Source organism: Panthera pardus, unplaced genomic scaffold (assembly GCF_024362965.1).
Source record: "Panthera pardus isolate Hobbes unplaced genomic scaffold, ASM2436296v1 HiC_scaffold_7, whole genome shotgun sequence".
Classification (NCBI taxonomy): Eukaryota; Metazoa; Chordata; class Mammalia; order Carnivora; family Felidae; genus Panthera; species Panthera pardus.
Window position 1 is genome coordinate 28,820,086 of NW_026527002.1, and position 26,412 is coordinate 28,846,497.

The following is a 26,412-nucleotide window of genomic DNA, read 5'->3' on the forward strand; positions in this document are numbered from 1 at the left end:
CTCAGCAGCCTAGAGAGCCGCTTGGTGTGCAATGAAGCCTGGAAGCTGGGAGACCTCCTAGGGGGATACATTTGTTTGTTTTGTTCAGTCTTTTGTCTTTCAAGATCTCTGATGTCATCCTTCCTCCGATTCTCAGTCCATGTGATGCAGGTAGTGCTAACCCAGCCCTGTCTCTGCGGGCAAGCATGCCATCCCGACCTGCTTTCTCAACACCACATTCCATGTGATGATGGAAGCCTCCGCATGACCCCTTATCTCTGTCTTGGGCTCTGAGAATTGCCTCCTGTCAGACACGGGTGTCCAGAGCAACTACAGAGTAACATGGTCAGAGAAAGTCAAAGTGAATGGGCCACAGTGAAGGTCACCAGCTCAATCTGATTGGAAGGATAGCAAAGAAATTAGATATATTAAATGAAAGGAAAATGAGATTTCATTAAGAAACTGCTGATGAATTAAAACGTAAAGGCAGACCTGATCCTGAGAACATTTTTAGAGAATTGAGAATCAAGGAAAAATATTCCTAAACTATGTTAAATGACATATAAGTATCTGAAAGACACTGAAACTATTTTCTTGGCAAAGAAAAAAAGTCGTGCATGCTATCTTCACTCTGAGCCCTGTAGAGTGTGTTGTTTGTGCCACTGGTACATTAATATATTCTATACAGATAGTTGATTTCTCTATCTCCTGTTTCAAGAAGTTTTTCTGGACATTTTGAAGTGAACTGTGCCTTTGAGTTGAAGATTAACTTGTTTAAAAGACTTTGTGCTGCCAAAAATACCAAAAGATAACACAAAATAATAAAGAAATAAGCAGCTCAAACTTTGCTGATCTTTATGATAACCTAATTTCTCTCATGGCTGTCCACCTTTTGAAGTTCCATTAACTCTATCTTGCACAGACTACTAAGGCAGTAGCTTTCCGGTTTTTGACCCTGACATTCATAAAAAATATTTTAAATTGCAATCTACAACAGGCATTTACATGCATATGTACAACGGAGAAATATGAAATATTTCCTTCCTTCACCACCTGCAATTTACTGATATTTTATTTTGTGTTCCATTCCATCTTATTCTGTTCCTCTATTAGTTCTATTAGTTCCTCTATTTGTTCTATCCAATTCTAATTAATTTTAAAATGTCAATTGTGACTCACAAAGTTGATTTCACAACTTACTAATTGATCTTAATGAGTAGTTTGAAAAATATTGCTCTGGTTTAGGGTACAGCAAAGAATGAAAACTGGAAATGTCTTATCTATGTACCAGCTCCAAAAATGTTGCCAATCCACTTCAGATTCACCTTCCACACTTCTTTTTCATTCATTCACTTATTCCTTCATTTCATTTATTAGTGGAAGACCTATGAAGCCTCTGCCATGAGTTAGGCACTTGGCCATTTATTGAGAATATGGTGGTGGGCAGGATAGACCCCAGAGCTTACAGGAGTAACCAACTCTAAGAAAGCCTGAGTCAAAAGAGATCTAGATCCCAAAGGAGGGGCAATGGTGGAGTGAGGAAGGAGGTGGAATGTGCTCTTATATCATGGCACTAGGGGGGTCATTTATTCAAGAGTTTCCTGGTGGTAACAACGAATGCAGTGTTCAGAAAGGAAGATACTGTACTTGGTTCTGCTAATATGGTGATGAACAAGTAGGATGGTCTCTTCACTGCTGTTAGTGTGATAGTGTGGGGGTGGGCAATACATAATTATAGTATAATATATTAATGCATCAGACCAACATAACAACATTTAGTTGCATGGAGTTAACAGATAGTTAAAAACAGAGGAAATGAAGACGGCAAGCAGGGGAGGAAATGACAAGGGACGAGAGCAAACAATGGGAAAGAAGCCTGGTTGTTGGGAGATCTTCTCCAGGATTGGAAGAGATTTGAATATTTTTACAGGTTGAAGGTAAGGCACTAGTGCAAAGGCCAAGACCGAGCATGATTAATTGATGTAGTTAAGGTGTTGGTGGGTTTGGGGGGCGGGGAATCAAGTCCAGAGGTGGAGGGATTCACCTGGGAAAGATTAACTAGCACAGTAACCACTTTAGGAGTAAGACAAACAAGTAATAGCCAAGGCCTGCAATATTGTTAAATTTTCTATGAAAAGCAAAAAAATTATTGATACGGTGGAAATTTTGTCATTGGCTACCTTTACTTATTATCGTGAATGATATACAGATAACATTTTATCCTGAAACTACTCAAATTACAAGTCCTCTTGCTTCATCCCTTTATTTCATTGATTTCTTTGATTTCATCATCTTTCACTCCAGGGCCCTTTATTTTTTAAACTTGGACTTAAAGAATAACATAATATAGAAAAGCAAAGGCAAAAATGGTATAGAGCTTCACGAATTTTCACAAAGTAAGCACACCTGTGTGAAACTTGCACCCCTTTTAAGAAACAACATTACCAGCACCCAGAAGCCTGTCATCCCCAGGGACTCCTAACAATTATTCTGTCTCCATCCCAGGGTAATCACTGTCCTAAGTTCTAACAAGGAGTACACTTTGAAACAAGAAAACAATCCAAGCTCTTCAACAGAGAAATCCACATGCAAGAAGGTTATTTCTTTAAAAGTCCAAATATGGGGCACCTGGGTGGCTCAGTCAGTTGGGCATCCAACTTTGGCTCAAGTCAGGATCTCATGGTTGTGAGTCCGAGCCCTGTGTCGAGCTCTGTGCTGACAGCTCAGAGCCTGGAGCCTGCTTTGAATTCTGTGTCTCCCTCTCTCTCTGCCCTTCCCCTGCTCATGCGCTCTCTCTCTCTCTCTCTCTCTCTCTCTCTCAAAATTAAACATTAAAAAAAATTTTGTTTTAAGTTGTCCAAATAAGGATCCTATTTCCAACCTGTTCTCAACTGTTTACCCAAAATGTTTCCCTCACTCCTATACTGTTTGCCTAGCTGGAGTAAAAGTAGGGTGAATAAAAAGCCAATCAGAAGGCTTTTTTGTGGAAGACTCCCCTTAGAAACAAACAATTTTGAAATGAAATGGGGAGCAGAATTAAAACCAAGTGTGAACAACCTACTTACATAATAAGTAACCTATCCCTGGCTATCTTATTCATCCGATGCATTGGTATCTTTTTAAAAACCAAATTATACTTTTCATGTTACTTACAAATGAAATTTTAGAAAATACAGCAAAGTCAAAACAATCCACAGTCCATCATCCAGAGATACCATTGTTTGTAGTGAAACACTAGAAACATTTTAATGTCCATAAGCAGGGAATGGTTAGATTATGGCACATACATCCTAAAACACCCTATTAGGTAGGTTAAAAAGAATGAGGTGGAACTATATGAACGGACATGGGAAATATCCCCATCAATTTATAAGTGAAAATGTCTCAGAATTACGTGCATAAACTGACCTCATTTATGCTAAAAATGCATAGATGAAAAATGATTTGGTATTATTTTTTATACAAAAACATCTTCTTTGATCTCACATAGACATGACTTAAGTTTGTTTTAAGAGTAATTAAGGAACACAGTGGGACGCCTGGATGGCTCAGTCAATTAAGCATCTGGCTTCGGCTCAGGTCACTATCTCACAACTCGTGGGTTTGAGCCCCTAGTTGGGCTCTGTGCTGACAGCTTGGAGCCTGGAGACTGCTTCAGATTCTGTCTTCCTCTCTCTGCCTCTCCCCCCTTGCGCTCTTCTCTCTCTCTCAAAAAAATAAACATTAAAAAAAAGGAACATATTATGCTTGAGAGTGCTATTTGAGAACAATGACAAATGGCTATTTACTCATTGATTCAATGCATATTTGTTGGTAAATAATGGTTTGGAAACCAATACTCTAGTGTCTTGTGGAAATGTGAGGTATTTAGAGGTATTACATTCATAACATTTCCTATTATGTACTAATTCCTGATTTGTAGTGTGTCATTCTCTTTTGTGAAATATTAAAGTGTCACTAAGTCAATTATGACCTATTCAGATATATTACATGAGAAATTAAACTTAAGATGCAACCAGAATAAACTGAGTACAAGATCATCTATTTCCAATAGCCTTAAATTTGGTGTCCTCATTAGAAATATAGCTTATGAAGTATCCTGTTTTCACTACTATAAATAATCCCTTCCCCTCCTTTTTTATGACCACACTTTTTAGGAGCCAGCATAAAAAGGTCCTGTGTGAAGGCATCTATGTTTCACTAAGAGTTAGAGGCAGTTTTCCTTTCATATACATATTAATATATATGTTGTTGCATTTATCACATGTAATTGCAAATGTTTACTTTAAGAGATTATACAATCCTTAAAGGCAAGGATAATGCCTTATTCCTCTTTAGAACCCTAGTCCCTAGTACAGTGCTAACATATACCAATACTCTCCCTGAGACAGTGCCAATGTTTAGACAATTGTACTTAGATATCAATGGTAATACCTAAATATTTTCAAAAACAGGTCTGTTTAAACAATGAGTATTTCCATCTGACTGATTCATTTAACAACTCTGGAAGATTTTATTTTCCAGAGATGGCCACCACAATATACCCTACCCCACATGCTTATGCAGTGAGACCTGACACTCCTCCCATCAAGTAGGGTGGCCTAGATCTCCTTTTGAACCTGGCTGGACCTCTGTGACTGCTTTGATCAATACAATATAGTTATAAGTGATTCCATATGAATTCCAAAGGTAGGTCATAAAAATGCCATGGAGGGGCACCTGGGTGGCTCAGTCGGTTAAGCATCGACTTCAGCTCAGGTCATGATCTCACAGTCCGTGAGTTCGAGCCCCGCGTCGGGCTCTGTGCTGACAGCTCAGAGCCTGGAGCCTGTTTCAGATTCTGTGTCTCCCTCTCTCTCTGACCTTCCCCCCGTTCATGCTGTCTCTCTCTGTCTCAAAAATAAATAAACGTTAAAAAAAAAATGCCATGGAATTTTCTTCATCCTTTCAGGACACTTGCTCTTAGAACCCAGCCAGTATGTGAAGAAGCCAAGCAGGCTTCTGGAGAGGCCACATGCAGGTATTCCAGCCAGCAGCCCAGCTAAAGTCCCAGATTCTAGCCGGCATCAATTGCTAGATGTGTGAGTGGGTCTTGGATGATGGTTCCAGCCCATAGCTGTTGTCACCAGCTGATGCTGTGCAAAGAAAAAGGCTGTTCCTGCTGAAGCCCATCAAAATTGCAGATTCATGAGCAAAATAAATGTTGTTTTAAGCCACTAAGCACAGGTAGCTTGTTATGCAGTAGTAGATGACCAGAAGAACAGTTACCACTAGTTCAATGACAATGGAAATGGAGGGAAGGCCTGGGGCCCCAGAGCTCTGTCTTCTATTTCTGTGCTTAATCCAGGTATAGTGAGAAGCAGCATGGTCAAATGCAGGTAGGATCAGAACCAAGCAGATGACCCAAACTTGGACAAACAGTCCTAGGAAATGAATTAGAGCCATGAAAGTTCAAATAGACACACTAAAAATGCATTTGTGATGTCTGGATTTTTTTTTTTTTTTTTGAGGAGACAGAACAGAATATTTTAAGCAATTATGAACAACAACTCTACTATTACCTTACTGAATTGTTAAGAATCATGTTATAGGTGTGGGAAATTTAATTATCTAATGCTGGTGTTTTGTGATGTTGGGATGAAGGACCTGTTACTTGCTGCAGGATGCTTCAAGATTTGCCTACAGTTACTGAATAGTCAGTTTGAGCAAAATGTGGTTCCTGACCTCATCAATGCTTTTGTCACAGTAAATCATATCGTGGCGAAAAAATTACACAGGACTTAAATGCTTGATGCAAGTGCAGATGAGTTAACTGGCTGGTTCATGGACACTGGCTGCTTTCTTTCCTGGGAAATTACGTGTGACAGTTAAATTAACCTGAAGGGACTTGGAGGTTGGCAAAGATTTGCATACTTTTTCCCCTATTCTTTTATTTATGAACTGCCAAGTTCTTTTGAGAGTACAACAGTGCACTTTTATATTAACAATGAAATACACTATTTGGGAGGAAGCAATGAAGAATGAGACTGAAGAAACCAACTTGGAGCTTATCAACCATTTCAATCTATGAAAATACTGCAGCATGTAATCTTGAGTAGCACTGCCTTCGTTTTTTAATAAAGATAAAATGTAAACTATTTTTTCAGAGGTTTGTTTTGTTTTATTTATTTATTTATTCATTTTTAAGTAATCTCTGCACCCAACATGGGGCTCAAACTCATGATCCCAAGATCAAGAGTCTCATGCCCTACCAGATAAACCAGCCAGGCACCCCATGAAAACTATTTGTTATTAAGAACAAAAGGTTATTAGATTCTAATTTTCCTTTTGTTCCCATTTAAGTCAAAGTACCTATTTTCGACCTTGGAAGTAGCAGATGTCAAGTCCACAGGAGTCTGTTATTAGCTAACAAAGGTGCATTCCTTTGGATATCTCATTGAACAAATGTGAACATTTCTACTTGCTCTCTGGTGGTAGGATACCCTCCCTGATAAACTTGGAAGAAATGAATTTCAAGGCCCTCTGCTCCTCCCTTTGATGTTTTTTTTTCATCTTTTCTCTTTTGTATATAATTCTGAGTGGTTGCTGACTTAAACTACAAATCTGATTCCTTAAAAAAAATTTTTTTTTTTAATTTGAGAGATTGAGAGAGAGAGAGAGAGAGAGAGAGAGAGCTCGCAAGCAGGGGAGAGAGGCAGAGGGAGAGAGAAAGAATCTCAAGCAGGCTCCACATTCAGTGTGGAGCCTGACACGGGGCTTGATCCCATGACCCTGGGATGATGACCTGAGCCGAAATCAAGAGTTGGATGCACCACCAACCAAGCCACCCAAGCACCCCAAATCTGATTCTTAATCCCATTAAAAATTTTTTCTTAAATCAGCGCAAATTTCTAGGAGAAAGTTGGCATCCATCGTCACTATGGACTTCCTCCTGGAGTGCCATTCTGCTGTACTGCTTGAGTCTTGGAGGGCTTGAGTCTTTAAGATTCATTAAAGATAATTATTAAACCCCAAATATTGATAGAGTATATGCAGAAAAATGCTCATCACAGTATTGTCTGTTTTTTTAAATGTCAAAAAATCCAAGATCATCAAGTATATTGTATTATGCAGAGCACTAGGATTATGAAGAACATTTAGTAACCAGAATCTTATTATATAGAACAGAACCCCAAACTTTAAGTAGATTATGATTATAACTCTGCAAAAAAGAGCCGATAGAAAAAGGAAGGAAACATATTAAAATGCTAACAAAGGTTGCATTAGGGTAGTAGAACAAAGCATGATTACTTTTCTCATTTTTCTCTACATTCTGTGAAGGTGATTACATAATTGTTACTAAAATTATTTAAAACAATTGTTAAGTACTTAACAATGCTTGGATCCAGTAAGTGAGAATAAAGATCGTTTTAAGCTAATGAAGTGACACATAAATATGGACAAAGTCTTGACAGGGGTCCTGCTTTTGTCATAGTACCCAGATTCAAGAGGCACATAGAGGTGACTTCTATCAGGGGGCAGAGTGCCCTTACAAATAAGTTCTATCCCATCCTTCAAAGGAAAAAGTGTTTGCCAGACTTCTCCATCTAGCTCTGTCACATCCTCAACTCTTCACACAACCTGGAGTTAACTTAAGGTATTCTGTTTATAAGTAGGAGTGAAAAATATTTTACTCTTTAATTCAGAAAACAGCAAACGCACATCAGAAATTGCAAAACTGTTTTTGAGAAAACAAGATGCAGTCAACATAAAGAGGTATGAAGAATATATGACGATGTGATACCATCAGAGGAATGCCTGGTTTTGAGGGGGGAAAGCCTTAAAACTAGCATTAAAAAAGCCAGTAAGAAGTGGAAGTAGAGGGGCGCCTGGGTGGCTCAGTCGGTTAAGCGTCCGACTTCAGCTCAGGTCACGATCTCGCGGTCCGTGAGTTCGAGCCCCGCATCGGGCTCTGGGCTGATGGCTCAGAGCCTGGAGCCTGCTTCCGATTCTGTGTCTCCCTCTCTCTCTGCCCCTCCCCCATTCATGCTCTGTCTCTCTCTGTCTCAAAAATAAATAAACGTTAAAAAAATTAAAAAAAAAAAAGAAGTGGAAGTAGAATTTACAACATAGAGTTGAAACCCAAACTTTATAGACAAGTGTTGGTATCAACAAAAGTGAAATTACAGACAAAAATCAGATTGACCTGGATGGGGATGGATGGGAGAAAGGGGGTATTTTGGCTTTCCAAAGTGGACTGGGGTTCCTACCTGCAGGCTTTTTGGCTTGTTCTTCTGTCATAAGCATGTTATTTAGCTGTAGTTTACATGTGTACTTGGAACACAAATTCAGATTTCAGAGATCATCAAAAAGTTCTTGCCTTCTCCCCTTGTGTTAACAAGGGGAGTTTTCTCCTCTTGCTTAAACAAGTTTAATCTTGGATGATTTTCGTTTTTTAGTTCAATACAAACTTTTGTTTAAAAGAATATTCTAGTTACAAGTGACTATGAATAGATTAATGCAAAATTTATATAAAATGGTGTTTAAAAATGTTTTTTTTTGGCCTTCTAGCTGGCATGCCCCTAAAATAATTCCATCAAAAGTTTATATTCACTTTCCAAAAGTGAAAACCAACACTTCTGAAATTCCAGCTGGTATCTTTTGGGCTCATTAATATTATCTGCATATATTTGGAACAAAGACAAAGGACAAATAACATTCCCTGTTCCATTTCATAATCCAATGGTGTTCCATATAGATATATGGTTGTAGTAGTTCTTTGTTAATATGGTTATAAGAAATTCTTCACAAAGTAGCCAACTGGATATAATAAATCCTTTATCCATTTCTCATTCCCACAATCATTTCTCTCTTTGACAAAAAGTACCAAATACTTATTTGCAGAGTATATCTTGTTAATGCTTCTTTTAAAAACTCCTCTTCTCCTTCCTTATATAAACAATTCTAACCAAATTTTCATCACCTCAAAAGTATCCCTTGTTCTCATTTGTCATTACTTTGAATTCCTACCTCCAGCCCTAGGCAACCACTAATTTATTTTCTGTCTTTATAGATTTGCCTCTTCTGGAAATTGTACATAAATGGACTCATACAATATTTGTTTTTTGTGTCTAGCTTCTTTCACTAAGCATAATGTTTTTGAGGCTCATCCATTTTGCAGCATATGCTAGTACTTCATTTCTTTTTATTGACAAGTAGTGTTTCATATGGATATACCTCAATTTTTTTTTATCCATTCATAAGTTTATGGGCATTTGGATTGTTTCCATTATGAATTTTGGCTACTGTGAATAATGCTACTGACCATTCATGTACAAGACTTGGTGTGGACATATATTTTTATATGTTTACTTACTGGGTGTATACTTAGGGTTGAAGTTGTGAATGACATGGTAAGTTTAACTTTTTAAGAACCCCCCAAACTGTTTTTGCAAAGTGGCTGTACTATTTTGCATTCCCGCCTGCAGTGCATGAGTTCCGATCTCCCCACATCTTCACCAACTAGTCATCGTAGTGGTACATGGTGGTATCTCAGCCGTAGTTTTGATTTGATTTCCTGATGGTGAATAATACTGAGTAGCTTTTCGTGTGTTTATTGGCCATTCATATATCTTCTTTGCTTAAGTGTTTATTGGAATGTTTTGCCCATTTTAAAAATGGGTTATTTCCTTTTATTATTGTGTTGCAAGGATTCCTTATAGTCTGGATACAAGACCTTAATCCAATATGGTTTGCAAATATCTTCTCCTTCTGTGGCATATCTTTTCACTTTCTTAATGGTGTCTTTGTAAGCACAAATATCTTTCATTTAAAAAACTTTTTAGTGTTTATTTTTGAAAGAGAGAGACAGAGTGCAAGCAGGGGAGGGACAGAGACAGAGGGAGACACAGAATCCAAAGCCGGCTCTAGGCTCTGAGCTGTCAGCACAGAGCCTGACACCGGGCTCAAACTCAGGAACAGTGAGATCACCATCTGAGTTGAAGTCGGACGCTCAACCCAGGTGCCCCAAATATTCTTAATTTTGATAAAGTTCAATTTGTCCATTTTTTTCTTTTATTGCTGTGCTTTTTTGTCATATTTATTAAAGTCATGACGATTTTGTCCTATGTTTCTTCTAAGAGTTTTATAATTTATCTCTTACATTTAGATGAATGATTCATTTTGGGTTAAATTTTGAGTGTGATGGGAGGTAGGAGTTTAAATATATCTTTCTGCATGTGGATATCCAATTGTCCCAGCACCATTTGTTGAAATCACTATCCTTTCCCTATTGAATTGCCTTGGCACCTTTGTTGAAAATCAATTGAGCATAAATGTAAGAGTCTTTAATATGTTAATGTATGTTGTGAATCTCCAACAGGGAGGATATAAAATGTTTCCCAAATGTTTTTAACAAGGAATCCTACCTCCTCTCCCTACTCTTTGAAACAGGCTTCACACAGGTCTCACTGCTGTCCACAGAAGGAACTTTAAGGAATGCTTCTCTAAGGGGCTCAGGGCTCTAACTGTTACTTGCAATTTTAGTGCTCGTTGTTAGAGGCTGCGAGGCCGAGAGTTGTATTTGAAGCTGCAAAACCAAGACATAATTTCTAGTAATATGCATAATTTCTAGTTATAGTAAGTACATTAAGACATCTCATTATGCAGAAATGTATGTAAAGGCTGCAGAAAATACTTGTTACTGAATTAGCTCCGTATTTTACACATACACAGTAATGAAGGGGAGTTTTCTTATAGGCATAATAGATGGAAGTATCAGAATTTTGCAACTGTGTGTTCAAATTTTTAGGGCAATGCATCTTGCTTGACCATGATATCTGATAGGAATAAACATAAGTATTAAGGTGTTAAAGTAAAGACCAATTTGTATACACTTTAGCATATATATATACACATACACACATATATATGCACACGCATATATACATACACACACACACATATGTTGGAGGTATATCTTTTCCTTTATACAACCAGTAGGTTTTGTCTTAATGTTCTGTTTTAACCAAATATAATGCAAAATGTTGGATAACTGCTTAAGTAACCTTCTTAAAATGACAATACAATCACTTTGGCATAGTATCACTACAACAAACAAAAAACCTTAGTACAAAAATAAAAGGTGAAATTAAAATTAGTATCTTTTAACCACTTCGTATTTATCTGCAGAACAAGAAAAATACAGATAAAGGTCAATCAATGATGAGAGGGAAAAATGTTCAAGCACTTTGATAGGGTTGGAGGTGTCATCAAATCTAGAAAAGCAGATCAAAAAAGCTTCCTCAGTTCTTTGCTCACAGAACTTGGAGAATGTTGCATACCTACTAATAGGCAGCTGATTCCAGTGAATGCCCAGGGTTCTAGAATCCTCAGAAAACGACAGCATAAGCCAAACATATAGGCATTCTACCAATGCACACTAAACTGCATTCAATTACCTTAAACTGACATGTTGACTTTCTAATCATGCCTCCTTCTGCTAGAGCTTTATTGGTTCTTTTTTTTTTTAATGTTTATTTACTATTTCTGAAAGATAGAGTGTGAGCAGGGGAGGGGCAGAGAGCGAGATATACACACACAGAATCCGAAGCAGGCTCCAGGCTCTGAGCTGTCAGCATAGAGCCCAATGCGGGGCTCAAACCCACAAACCAGGAGATCATGACCCTAGTCGGATGCTTAACAGACTGAGCCACCCAGGCGTGCCTATCAGTTCTTTTTAAAAGCATAAATCTGGGGCGCCTGGGTGGCTTGGTCGGTTAAGCGTCCGACTTCGGCTCAGGTCATGATCTCGCGGCCGTGAGTTCGAGCCCCGCGTCGGGCTCTGTGCTGACAGCTCAGAGCCTGGAGCCTGTTTCAGATTCTGTGTCTCCCTCTCTCTCTGCCCCTCCCCTGTTCATGCTCTGTCTCTCTCTGTCTGAAAAATAAATAAACGTTAAAAAAAATTAAAAAAAAAAAATAAAAGCATAAATCTGTTTCTGAATATTTAAGATGGCTTTATCGTGCCTTACACATTAAGAAGTGATTGTATACAGAAGTTTCCAAATATGTAACAATAATATGTTGGGGTTTTTTTAATATTCTAGTATGCCAAACAAAATTTATAGAAAAGTATATTTTCTTGGAAAACTTTAGCCATGTTTAGGGCAGAATTTAGAATGTAAGGCACCTCCTCCCTCCATTGGTCAGTGTTTGCGACCATCTAGTTTTGCTTGTTTGTTTGTTTTTAACGTTTATTCATTTTTGAGAGACAGAGACAGAGCGTGAGCGGGGGAGGGGCAGCGAGAGGAGGAGACACAGTCTGAAGCAGGCTCCAAGCTCCGAGCTGTCAGCACAGAGTCTGCTTGACACAGAGCTTGAACTCATGAACCTCGAGATCATGACCTGAGCCAAAGTGGGAGGCTTAACCGACTGGGCCACCCAGACGCCCCTCGACCATCTAGTTTTGAGGCTTAACAGCCCTAGTCCACTTTTATTCTCACTTTATTTTTTAAGTAACTTCAGTGTTCATCTTAGTTTAAATCTCAGAATTTTTTTCACAAACGGATTTCAGTAATTTAGCAACTAATTTAGGAAAATTTACTAGTATTTTATTCTTTGATTTGTCACTTGAAACCATGCTGGATGTTTGCTCCGTATTTTAAGATTTTTTTTTTTTCCTGGGGCGCCTGGGTGGCTTGGTCGGTTGGGCGTCTGACTTCGGCTCAGGTTATGATCTCACGGCCCCATGAGTTCGAGCCCCGTGTCGGGCTCTGTGCTGACCACTCAGAGCCTGCAGCCTGTTTCAGATTCTGTGTCTCCCTCTCTCTCTGCCCCTCCCCTGTTCATGCTCTGTCTCTCTCTGGCTCAAAAACAAATAAACGTTGGGGAAAAAAATTTTTAATAAAAAAAAGATTTTTTTTTCCTATGATATTTGGAAACTTCCAGGCTACTTCTCTCTAAGGAGGCGATTTACAGATTTTGTGTTTAACTGTTTTCGCTTTGGCCTGTGTGTGTCATTTTTTTCTCCTAGGATATGTTTTGCTTACCTATGAAGCCCTGTCGTCGAAGGAGAAGTACTGTGCGAGGACTGTACCAGGTTAAACACTTACAGCTCTGCCCCCATGACCTTGTCAACCTCCAGCGCGCGGTGGGCGGATGTTGATGACGTCACGGCCCATTTGCTCTTGCCTGTCTGGTGGTTAAATCCTTACCTCCAGGCTTTGCGGCTGTGGGTGGATCGCGGATGGAGAAAGTAAGGGTTTCAAACAAATATCCCGCATCCTCTTTCTGCTGGTGGAGGAAATCTCTTTTCAGCCCGGCCCCCAATTGTGCTACAGGAGAAAAATAAAACTTCCCTCTCATCTGTGCAGCTGGACAGTTTCAGAACGAGTGGGGGAAGAAGGCTGATTAGAGCTTGGTGCAAACAGGAAGCCAATTCCCCTGGAGCTAGAAATGAGGGGCAGGAATTCACATCTTTTCCCATGAGTATCAAAGTCTTGGACATTTTCCTCCCCAAAATAAGCTTCCCTAAATTGAATTCCTAAAGCTGCTTCCCAAGAACTACCCTGGAGGCAGCTCCCCTGTAGAGGACAGGAGAATTTGGATAATATGGGAAGACGAATCCACCCAGTGATGGGATTATTCCGTTGTATAATTGGATAAGATTTTTATGAGAGTGAAGTAATTTTATTGAAAATTAATATCTTTGTAGTCACATGTAAGCCAGGTATTGTAAAATGCATGTACTTCTTATTCTGCCCTGTCTGTTCAATCATTACCACACAGTTACTCTTTTGTTATCTTCATAAAGCTCTGAGGTAAAGAACTCCTACTGTGTTGTTATAGATAAATGTCTGGGCTGGAGAAACTCCCACATCCCTGTAAGTAACCAGTAGGCTGTTTTCCGTCTGTTTACTTCAGTACAACATTTTGCACATGCAATAACAAATACAGTCAATGAGTGATGACATGGGTAGAAAATGACCACCAAGTCTGTAAAGTAAATTCCAGTAAATTGACAATATATTCCTACTTAATTACTTGCACTCTTCACATCTCCACTCCTTCTATTTGCTTTTCAAAGAGAAAAGCCCTTTGAACCCAAACATTTGTCAAGCCCAGTCCTAGACGAGTCACAGAAGAGGCCAAAGGGAAAGGCAATTCTCTCAGCATCTACTTCTATCATAAGTAGAATTGCAGGGAGTAACCACTCAGGAGCAGTCGAGCAAAATTGGCAGTTTTCCCCATACAGCTAAAAGATTTGACTCGAGAAACATCTTCATACAGCCATTCCAAATATAAGTACAGTCTATTTACCAAATTGAATGTGAGCGATTTTTAAATTGTTCACACAACTGCTTCCCTCTTGTAGATTCTCTTTAATTACCTTAAATAAATGCATACATTTTGATTAAATAAAAAGGAGAAAAGAGGGAGATTGTGAAATAAACAGAAATAGAGGCACCTATTCTGAAAGTGTCTTAATACTCTGGGAAAATGTTTCAGAGGTACAGGAGATTAAATTAAAGCAGGAAAGGTTCCCAAGTAGGTTAATTTAAATTTTTTTTAATGTTTATTTTTGACAGAGAGAGAGAGAGAGAGAGAGTGAGCACGAGCGGGGGAGGGGCAGAGAGAGAGGGAGACACAGAATCCGAAGCAGGTTCCAGGCTCTGAGCTGTCAGCACAGAGCCCAACGTGGGGCTCGAACTCACAGAGCATGAGATCATGACCTGAACCGAAGTCTGACACTCAACCGACTGAGCCACCCAGACGACCCTCCCATGGTAGGTTAATTTAAACTGTGCTCTTTATTTGCTTAGATGCATTTGGGATGGGGGGAAAAAACCTCATTTGTAACCAATTTATTGATACTTCTTATAAATTATAGTCTGTTTTTAAATTTTTTAAATGTTTTATTTATTTTTTTGAGGCAGAGAGAGACAGAGCACAAGTGGGGTAGGGACAGAGAGAGAGAGGGAGACATAGAATCTGAAGCAGGCTCCAGGCTCCGAGCTGTCAGCATAGAGCCCAACAAGGGGCTTGAACTCACAAACCCTGAGATCATGACCTGAGCAGAAGTCAGACACTTAACCAACTGAGCCACCCAGGCACCCAATTATAGTCTGTTTTTTAACTTAAAAGTGTGGACAGAAATGTCTTTACTGATCAGAAAATGAATTTTAATATCTAAGAAAGTAGAGAATGTGAGTACATCTATGTGCTCTATGGTTTATGATTGTTAAACTTGATTTGAGTGTTATTTGAAAGGCAAGTAGTCTGTGTTATGTGTATATCACTTTATAATCACTTACTGTCTGTCTGAACCAGCTCTTAACCTCAGTGTTTCCCTGCTTTGGGGAAATAGCCTACTTTTTATACCCAAGGAATTAAAGTTTATTCCAAAGGATAATGAATAGGTTTTGAAACCTCAAAGCACTTGTTCTACATAGAAACTAAAAGGAACTCTCTTGTTTGAGAAATTGTTGCGAATTAAAGATGTCTGCAAATTCTTTGTCACCACCTCCCCTACCTCAGAGGTGGAATTTATTTCCCTTCACTTTGATTATGGGCTGGTTCTGGGACTACTTAAGTAATAGAAGATGGAACAGGGATGGTATGCCAGCTCTCAGATTAAGCCTTAAGAAGGCCTGGAGGTTTCCATTTTCTGTCTCTTTTGGGAGCCCCAAACTACGTACCTGTGCTCTGCATGTAGAGGAAGGATGCTCAGCCTGCTGGCCTCCTGGGGGGAGGGAGGGGCCCAGATGCCTCCAGCTACAGCCATCCTTTGGAAGATGCCAAGGGAGACCAACAGAACTGCTGGTTGAGCTGTCAACCCACAGAAGCTAGAAGGCAAACAGAGTGGTTGTCATTTTAAGCCACTAAGTTTGGGGTAATTTGTTCTATAGCAAAAAATAACCGAAATAGAAAGCAAGCCCTTTACTATCACCTTTAACTCTTGGTTAACAGGGAATGGCTTTGCTTTATGAGACAGACAGCTAGACTTGCTTCTCTAGATTGGGTTTGGATGATTTACTGTGAGTTGCAGAGGGCTCAGGTAAGAGTTCCTGCAGTTATGGAGGACGGGGAGATGGGGTCAGAAAAGACAATGCAGAACTGAGTGGGGAAAAGGAGGATGACCTTCCGAGCCTGGGATGCTGGTGGCAAACATGAGGAGCCAAATAAATTCTTTTTTTTTCTTTTTTTTCTTTAATTTTTAAAAATATTTATTTATGTTGGAGTAAAAACAGAGTACAAGTGGGGGGGGGGGGGCAGAGAGAGAGAGGGAGACACAGAATCTGAAGCAGGCTCCAGGCTTCGAGTTGTCAGCACAGAGCCTGATGCAGGGCTCAAACCCACAAACCACGAGATGGTGACCTGAGCTGAGATCAGCTGCTCAACTGACTGAGCCACCCAGGTGCCCCTAGGAGCCAAATAAATTCTGTGAGTAAAACGAGTGATCCCAAGGCAGAGTGTTTGGGGGGGTGAGGCAGTAAAAAATGCATAGTTCTTCAAATACAAATGTTTATTCATATGCACTATGAAATTATCTACCATACTACACGTTTGGAAATGCTGCCTGAAGTAACACACTTTTTATGTCTCATGGCTCCTTCAGAAGTCCTTCAGGAGGAAGTAAGTACATAGGGATATTCCCATTTTTTTAAAACTGACCATGTTTTCTTATATAAGAATGCCAAATCTTTCTTCATTGCTTTAGTGGCAGTTACACTTAGCCCCATCAAGACAATTAGACAGACACACTCACACACAGAGAAACACAACACACACACAAGCACACATTCTTAAATAGAATTTTTTTAATTGCCAAATATGAAGAAAAATTTTCAGCTTTTAAAATTAGGTGAGTCTCTGGGGTACCTGGGTGGCCCAATCAGTTAAGCGTCTTGACTTTGGCTCAGGTCATGAACTCACAGTTCGTGGGTTCAAGTGCCGTGTCAGGCGCTGTGCTGACAGCTCGGAGCCTGGAGCCTGCTTCAGATTCTGTCTCCCTCTCTCTCTGCCCCTCCCCCACTCATACTGTCTCTCAAAAATAAATAAATGTTAAAAAAATTTTTTTTAATAAAAAATAAAATTAGGTGAGTCTATTTGATATCAGTTTTGGTGGGAAATAAATTTATTCATATTTTTAAATATGTAAGCATAAAACTGCATAATTTAATAATTGTATATCATTTTTGATTTGCAAAATTATTTTAGCATTTAAATTTTTTTTTAATTTAAATTTTTTAAAAGTAATCTCCACATTCAATGTGGGGCTTGAACTCACAACCCCAAGATCATGAGTCACATGTTATACCAACTGAGCCAGTCAGGATCCCCTTTAAAAAAAAAAAAAAAAAAAAAGATTTTTATTTTTAAGCAATCTCTACACCCAGCATGGGGCTTGAACTTACAACCCAGAGATCAAGAATCACATGCTCCACTGACTGAGTTAGCCAAACACTCCTGTCTTCTCATTTGTTAAATGGAGATTAGCCTTTTTAAAAAGAATAAAAATGAGGGTATGGTCATTAGACAAAATAAAGCTTCTCTTGATATCAGAAAATTCCATTTCTGTCCACCTATTGAAGCTTTGGATTATAATCTCATGAGCATGCTATTATTATTTTTTTAATCCAAGTTAGTTAACATGTAGTATAATATTGGTTTCAGGAGTAGAATTTAGTGATTCGTCATTTACATGTAACACCCAGTGCTCATGCCAACAAGTGACCTCCTTAATGCCATCACCCATTTAGCCCATTCCTCCCAACCTATACCCCACCAGCAACCTTGTTTGTTCTCTGTATTTAAGAGCCTCTTATGCTTTGCCTCCCTCTCTGTTTTTATCTTATGTTTCCTTCCTTTCCGCTATGTTCATCTGTTTTGTTTCTTAAATTCCACACGAGTTAAATCATATGATATTTCCTTCTTTGACTGACTTAGTTTGCTTAGCATAATACATTCTAGTTCTATCCGTGTTGTTGCAAGTGGCAAGATTTCATTCTTTTTGATCGCCGAGTAATATTCCATTGTATATGTACCACATCTTCTTTATCCTTTCATCAGTTGATGGACATTTGGGCAAGCATGTTATTTTGCTTGAGTCCCATTCCTTTGAATTCCAGTGTCCTCATTTATAAAATGGTTATAAATACTTTATCGTTGCCATGAGGTAATCTATGTTTAAGAGCTTCATGAGCTGCAGAGAAGAACAGCTTGCCTGTGTTTTAAAGATTTAAAATGTAGAATTTTATTTCACAATTTTAAAAACAATTTATTGTTGAGACTGTTTCTTCCCTTCCACAGTGATTACAAGAGCATTTCCTCAAACTTCTTAAGCAGTTGATTATTTGGGCTATTTTTAAAAATGCCCAGATTTTAAAAAAATTACATTTAGTCTGAGGGCTTCCTATCGATCCCTTTTGTGTTTGATATCTGATGAATTTCTCCTGTTCTTCTTATATATTTGTCCTGGAATTTTAGAGCATCAAGCAGTCATGGAAGTCACTTAGTTCTTATCCAACCATTTAATTTGGTAATGGTGGCCCAGAGAGAGTTATTTGTGCATGTGATTTCTCTAGAAGATCCCATTTCTCTAAAAGAGCTGATGTAGCAGCTCTTTCAGCCTACGAGGTTTCATTGTGCAATAAAGGTGGGCAGTATCCCAAACAGGATCACTGGCCTTTCTTGTGAGTAAAACCTCTCGAGAATTCAGAAAGACTTCAACTAAGACTACAGCTAAGACCTGGTCATCCAAAATTCTGCCTCTCAAAACATCTGTATGATAGCATGGCATGCATGTGCCAGAGGGACCCCATCAGTAAAGGTTGCCCACTCTGAGCTAAGACATAGGCTGGTGAGGTTCCTGCTGTTCCTTTTCTTATTCTGTGCCTTGGACCCTGATATACTAGGGTGAGAGGCAGTGTGTTAAAACCAAAAATCCTGTACAGAGAATTCAGCCACAAATGAGACAAGGAACTTAACATCGTTACTTCTTAGTGGACAGGATCAGCTGACCTCTAAAATTAAAGAAACAAATATTTAATGTAATCCTAAAAAGGAGATTAATTGTTTTCACTTCTGTCTTTAAAAGAATATACTGTACTTGATTATATCGCAACAATTCAAGCGTCCTTCCTGCCTCTTAATCCAGAGGCAAGGAGACTGGAGTGGGGGTTCACAGAAGAGCAAAGTTCTCTTTGTGTTGTGCCTCTTTGAGTTGTGAAGTTGGGCTGGGAAAAGCAGAGGACACGTTAATTAATATTCTTAAAGTAATGGAAGTAAGTAGCAGTTAACATGGAAAAAGGGAAAAAGTGTATTTTAGAGAATCTAGAAGTCATGATATGAGAAGTTAAAACATGATGTAGAAAGCCACAGGGAGGGGCACCTGGGTGGCTCAGTCGGTTAAGCGTCCGACTTCGGCTCAGGTCATGATCTCACGGTCTGTGAGTTCAAGCCCCGCGTTGGGCTCTGTGCTGATCGCTCACAGCCTGGAGCCTGTTTCAAATTCTGTGTCTCCCTTTCTCTCTGACCCTCCCCCGTTCATGCCCTGTCTCTCTCTATCTCAAAAATAAATAAACGTTTAAAAAAATTAAAAAAAAAAAGAAAGCAAAAAAAAAGAAAGCCACAGGGAGTCTGTAGGAGACTGCCTGCCTAGCTCATATCAAACCTCGTTCTCAGAGAGGGAACTCTCTTCCTATTCAAAATCAACATTCTCAGTCATGATGATTGGCTCAAAGACGAACACCTGACGAATTGGATCAGTCACATTTTTGCTCTCATGTTTGGAAATGAGATACAGTGGGTAGTATTCCTGGAACTGAGGTGATGGAAACCGAGCTTTTCTGTGACCTCATTGATCACATGTTCATGGGAGCAGTAAAGTAGGTCTGCAGAGGTGAAAAGTTCAGAGGTGTGATGAAAGAAATAGAGACAAAAGGCAGAAATGGTGAGGGTGTTCTGCCTCACTCCTGATGACTTTCAAGTTTGGGACCAAGTCCCTGCTGGGGCCTGGGAGCACTTGCCCTTGGGCACCATGAAGTCTGCCTATGTCCCTGAATCCCTACAACAAATTCCTAAGGGTAAATATTGGGAAGGCAATGTATAAAAAGGGGCAGGAACATTGTCTACTTTAGGCTAATGGGGAAAATCAGTGCAGATAAAACATGTCCTTGGTCTGGAAGTTTGGTTCTTAGACAAAAGATGAAAGGGTGAATCCCAGCAAAATCGAATCTGTCAGCTTCACAGACTCTTTGCACACCTCCACCCCAACCTCTCCTCCTCCTCCTCAGTGCTCCCCAAGGTTGGGTCCTTCTTAACCATCAAGCTACTGCAAAGTCACCACTGGGGGACGTCTCTTCTCCCCAATCTCAGTCTCTCTATTCCTGATTTCCCCCCAGGCCATAAAGAAATAGGCTAATGATTTACAAATTAGCAAATTCCACAAAACAAGGTTTCTTCAATTAGCTTTAACAGTAAAAGTATTAACATTGTCCTCCATCTTTATTTCAAGTTCCAGCTAACGAATCAACTAAGAATTTTTCTCTTCCATTCTGTCAGTTCTCCTCCTAAGCAGTGAACCTCCTCTCAGTTCTATTAGGTCAAAACTTTTAGTTCAAAACTGAAAACTGTGGTCAGTCCTCTGGAGATTTCTAAGCATGCCTGGATGCTGGGAGATAGCCTCTACTTTCCATCTGATTCTAGGTGAAAGAGATGACATTATCTAAATCTGCCCTCCGCAAGGAAAGCCAGCAACACCTTGCTGCTCTGAGGTTTCTTCTGGTCACATGAGTAATAGAAAGTAGCCGATGGGGGGGCCCTTGCTGGCTGAAATGTGCTTGTCCAAGTGCACTTTTTGGGGGGAGTCTGGGAGGGGTTTCCCTCTACCCCCCACTCACTGATCACTGTGATGGAAGGATGAAGAGAGAGAATCCAGATGGAATGCCACCTTTGCCATTTAGGATGTGGGTGATCTTGGGTCAGTTATCTGGTCTCTCCAGTCCTCCATCTTCTTACCTGTATAATCAGCACAATATTAATACAGTAGGTAGCTGGGCCTTCTAGGTTAAATAAGAGGATTGCAGATAATGTCTGTAACTTTATTGCCCAGCATTATGCCATTATGCGCACACACACACACACACACACACACATCAGATGTTCTTTTTATTTAGGCAGAAAGCCCAGATGGAAACTTCAGGCTGTTACTCTTGTCCTCACTCAGACTTCTTTGCTAGCACAACTCTCCTCCCAAATCTTCTTTTTTATCCCTGGACATTATTACAGTTTCTGCTAAATAAAGTGTCCTGTCCAATAATGTTTTCTAATGTGGCAATGCCATGAATTGCACTTTATCAGACCTTTTTTCTTTACCTCATGCTAATGAGGTCCAGATACAGTGCTGTTGCTTTTATTTTTCTAAGAAAATATATTGCTTCCTTTCTATGTGAATAGCACATATGCTTAGAATTATTTGGTGATCAATACTAATTAGGTATTCTGTTCAGTGGATGCTTAATGTTTTCATTGCAGACTTGCAACTAGTCACTTTGAATTGGTTGGCCCAAACTCTATATTGTTTCAATTGCCTTTGTTTTGTTTGACTTCCTTAGTGAGGAAAAAAACTATATTCAGTTGTATTCTTTTAAAATTTTTATGCTTTTATTTATTTTGAGAGAAAAGAAAGAGAGAGAGCGAGCAGGGGAGGGGCAGAGAGAGAGTGAGAGTGAGAGTCCCAAGCAGGCTCCATGCTGTGAGCACAGAGCCTGATGTGATGCTTGAACTCAGGAATTGTGAGATCATGACCTGAGCCAAAACCAAGAGTTGGGTGCTTAGCCAACTGAGCTACCCAGGCACCCTTAAATTTTTTAAAAAAATATTTATTTACTTTTGAGAGAGAGAGAGAGAGAGACAGAATCCAAAGCAGGCTCCAGGCTCTGAGTGGTCAGAACAGAGCCCAGTGCGGGGCTTGAACTCACAAACTTGGAGATCATTACCTGAGCTGGAGTCGGATGTTTAACGGACTGAGCCACCAGACACCCCTCAGTTGTATTCCTTTAAGTTTCAAATCTAAACATAAGTCTGTGGATATAAAAAGAAAAATGAGGCATGCAATAACATTATGGAAAAATGCTCCTTATGAATTCAATGAAAATTTAATTGAATTTAAAGAAATTAAATTTTTCTTATTGAGACAAAAACTAGAATCCTGTGAAAAATTCTTATAGTCTCCCTCTCTCTCTCCTTCTCTGTTTTCTTCATTCTTATTTTCTAATAAATCTTATTTAGACTTGAGACCCTACTGGGAAATTTCACTTTTAGTTTTGGGAAATGTCAGTTACCAGTGGTGGGAATATCAGAATATGTAAGCAAGAGAAAATAATCTTTTCTCTCTCACATGTGTTAAAAATAGTCACAGGGTATTCAATCCCTGCCCCCCATCCTGTAAAAGGGGAAAAAAAAAATCACCTTTGGACTAAAGTTTATGAGGGAGTGTTTTCCTAAGGGGGAAACATTTTTTTAAAAAGAAAATTAAAAGAAACAAAACGATTTGAAATTGCAGTCAGTCAAGGAAGAAGGACAGAGTTGGCCAGTGGCATCTGCTCAGGCAGAACACGATGCCCCCCCCCCCCCCCACCATCCCCCGCCTTCTTCCCTTGCTCTCCAGGCCTTTGGACAGGCACAGGGGCCATCAGGGAAAAAGGCTCTGGCCATGAGAACCACCCTTTTTTTTCCCCTTCAGCTTTTCAGTGGGAGGAAGAGAGAAGAGTAAATCCATACTCTGAAATTTCCTGGAGGCCTGGCCTCTTAGGCAAGGGTCTCATCCCACCCCCAGTGAGTCATCTGAAATTCAAACTTGACCCCTAAGCCAAGCCTACAAAGAAGCGCTTCCCTCTAGTTCTCAGCCTAAAAAAATGGGCCTGAACCACCTTACTGGTCCTCACTCCATTTCCCCATCTCTCCCCCAACCTGAGCCCTGCCCATTTTCAGCTTCCAGCATTGCTGACCCTGCACAGGGAAAAGTTAGTTCTTTGCTTGCTTTTGTCCCAAATGCCCCACTTTTGTTTCTTTCTAACTCCTTTCCTCCACCACCCACATCTGCGTTCTTCCCCTAGCTAAGTCAAGTGAAGGGCTGACTGTAGGACTGATTCAGACAGAAGACAAAAGATGCAAAGGCAAAAGATTTTAGTGACAGGTATATTCTTGTTACCCATTTATAGAAGCTGAATTCAGCAGAGAACTTTCAAGCCCCGCTTGACTCTGAATGCACAAACAAACATCAAGTAGTGCTTAGTGTTTTCCTCCTCAATTGTAGGTGCCTAAGGATTTAAGATTAATCCTAAGATTAAGATTAATGTAGCCAGACATTAGATAGAAAATAAGGAGTTCTAAGTTATAAGCAATAAGACAATCCCAAACCTGGGGAAACTTACTTCCAAGCTCTGTACAAAGAAAAGGACCCAAGGCAAAGGTAACTAAAATAAAACCATGTGGTCTACAGACCCTTAAATTTTACTGACTTCCATGGTTGTCACCTTTTTAGTCTTGAGCCACAGACTTTAATGGAAATTACCAGGAGGTATTCATGATCCCAAATTTACTTCCTTTGGCAGATCCCTAATCCCCCAAGTAGAAATAAGTGTAAATGAGGCTATGATCAGGAACCTTTCCTTGACTCTTGAAGATATTGCAGAATCTGCTGCTAAAGCAATAGTTGCCCAAGACTCTGGCCAAAGTTGTTCTCGATGATAGGATAGCCCTTGCTCACCCTTTAGCTGAGCAAGGAGGTGTCTGTGCCTTGGCCAGCACTACTTGCTGCACTTAGATTAACACCTCTGGGGAAGTTGACACTTGGCTACATGACATCACTGAACAAGCCACTTGGCTTAAGAAAGTGACTCCTTCAATGGGAGTCAATCTATTTGACATCAGTTGGTCTGGGTAATGGGGACTGTGGCTTCAGAGTCCCCTCCAAACTTTGGATATTATTCTGTTTATAGTCGTTCTAATAGTTTCCCTGCTTCACTGTGTTCCCTCAAAAGCTTTAAATGCCTGTGTGCAGCCACTGGTGAACAGACGAATGATCTCCCTTTGCCTAGAACACGCAAAACAGGATGATGAACATAGCCAACTAAGGGAACAAGGCTTCAGTATCCTAACCTATGTCTTCCACTCTGAGATCCAACCTGACTCCAACATCAACAAGACACGGTGGATCCAAATGGTGCTAGTACCTTTTTTTTTTGATGAACGTTCTCAGTACGACTGACTGGAGTGCTGAAGGACTACTGTGACTTCTGGCAAATAGTGAACAATTGTGTTTGTGAGCAAAGAGTTAAATAGAAAGTCAAGGGCTTGATGATGCTGGGCTCTGAAGACTGTCTTCCCATTCTACTTCTTAGGACTGAAGGAAGGAATTGTTCAGTTTACAGAAAGCCAATTACCAAATTCAAAACCTATTTTAACTGAATAGGCTAATGAGATACGTGAAATTCCTTGTTGACCTGTTACTTTGGGGGGAAAGGCATTTAGCATGGCATGCAGGTGTCTTTGCTATTTTTCTCTACTTCTACGCGGCTCCTGGTTCGTTTTCCACTTTTATTCAGAACAAGTTTGCATGTAGTCTTAAATGCAATATTTGTTTATTCCAAAAGAACATATTCATGATAAAAATCATTGTAAAAGGAAAAAAAAAACCCAGAATATTGATCAAAAGAGGGGATTGCCCCAGTGGCCTGGGCCGCATCACAAATCTTAAACCTAAATCAGATAGATAAATAGATAGATAGATAGATAGATAGATAAATAAATAAGAATAAACCTAAGTCAGCTTGCACTTATAGGAAACACCTGTCAAGGAAACCCAACATTCACCAGTTACAATCTTCTGTCTTAGCTTTAGTTATCTAGCTTATCCCAGAAAATAGGACCTACTAACGTTATAAGGAAATCCTCAGTCTCCCAGTCAGTCTTGCCCTGTTTCTGATTTGCTTCTTCTAATACTCTATAAAACTCGCTTTTGCCCCAAATCTCTCAGGAGCAATATGGCACTGCTTGCGAGACACTATACTCCCCCAATCCATGTATTGTTTTCGCTTGAATAAAGCACACCAAACTGGTTACTTAAAAAAAAAAAAAGTATACGCAACAGGATATAAGCAAGTTAAAAAAATATGGTTTATTACTGAATTCAGAATATGTATTTTTAAATATTGCCACAATCCTAAATATTTATGTGAAACTCCATTAACAATTTGTGCCTGGTAGAATTAGCCCTGGAAGTTTGTTGCTTTTTATATTTTTGAAGTTTATGATATGTACACAAACTTATTAGAGGAACACTTTAAAAAATAAGAAAACAGGGGCACCTGGCTGGCTCCCTCAGTGGAGCCGGTGAGTTCAAGCCCTAGCTTGGACATAGAGATTACTTTGAAAAAACAAAACAAAACAAAACAAAACCAATGAATTGTGAATTTTGCGAATTTACATGTTAACCTAATGCCAGAAAAAACAGGTAAAATTGAAAGATTCAATTGATCCATAAATCTATTTGACCCTATATTCAGTATAATTCTAGATGAGATGCGAGGAAAGTCCCTCTCTTACAGAGCATGTGGTCAGGGAGCAAACCAACTGCTCAGTGATGACTTGAGGACTTCATCCCAATCCTGCCCACCATGGCTGTGTGAATCTGGGCAGGTTATATAACCTAAGCCTCGGTTTCTTTACCTGTAAAATGGGATAGTATTAGTACTGCCTTTTCAGTTTAAGAAGATTAAATCGAATGTTAATATCTATGAATTGCTGAGAACAATGCCTGGAATGTAGTGAGCCCTCAAAAACGTTATGTATCAACTACATGGAAGCAAAGACTAGAAGTTATTCATTTTATGTCAAAATAAGTGAATATTTAGAGTTTTATATATATAGCTTGATGTTTGCCTACATTTTTCATCTTTTCTTTTTGGTCAAAGATAGATCTGAAACCGGATGGGATATCACATATTATAGACCTACAAATTTCCTGTTTCTTTTAGATTGGTACCCAATCTTGGATTATGCGGGTAGAAGAAACCAAAACATATTCCTTAGAGTAATACCTGAGAGCAGGAGTTATAGATTAAGACCTTCAGAACAAACAACAAAAGCCCTGACTATATACACAGAAGCAGTGTTCTTTAAGGCTTGAGAGGATTTTTTGACCTTTGCTTTATGAAACATGGACAATCTTACATTTGATTGGTGAATTTTCTCCGAGTTGCTTTTTTTTTTCACCATGTTCCCTGCCTGAAAGCTAAACCTATTTATGGTGAGCACTGTTTTTTCAATTAAGTTTATTTTCATTTTCCCATAGGCCATGTTAGCTGAGAACGTCCCAAAGTTTTTCTTTCTTTACTTTTCATAAAGGTTTTAAAATAAATTATACAACACTTTTATCTATTGGTCTCTTGA

General features: G+C 39.4%; 1 protein-coding gene across 1 annotated transcript in view; it reads left to right on the forward strand.

Moving 5' to 3' along the window:
• Nucleotides 1-1,794: 1,794 nt before the first annotated feature.
• The window catches only part of LOC128775278 (proline-rich protein 36-like), a 37,057-nt gene continuing 12,439 nt past the window's right edge, over nucleotides 1,795-26,412 (forward strand). Inside the window, exons 1-3 of the mRNA XM_053896156.1 lie at nucleotides 1,795-1,909; nucleotides 4,931-5,060; nucleotides 13,013-13,210. Of these exons, the coding sequence (XP_053752131.1) occupies nucleotides 1,795-1,909; nucleotides 4,931-5,060; nucleotides 13,013-13,210 (443 nt within the window). The remainder of the gene's footprint in view (nucleotides 1,910-4,930; nucleotides 5,061-13,012; nucleotides 13,211-26,412) is intronic.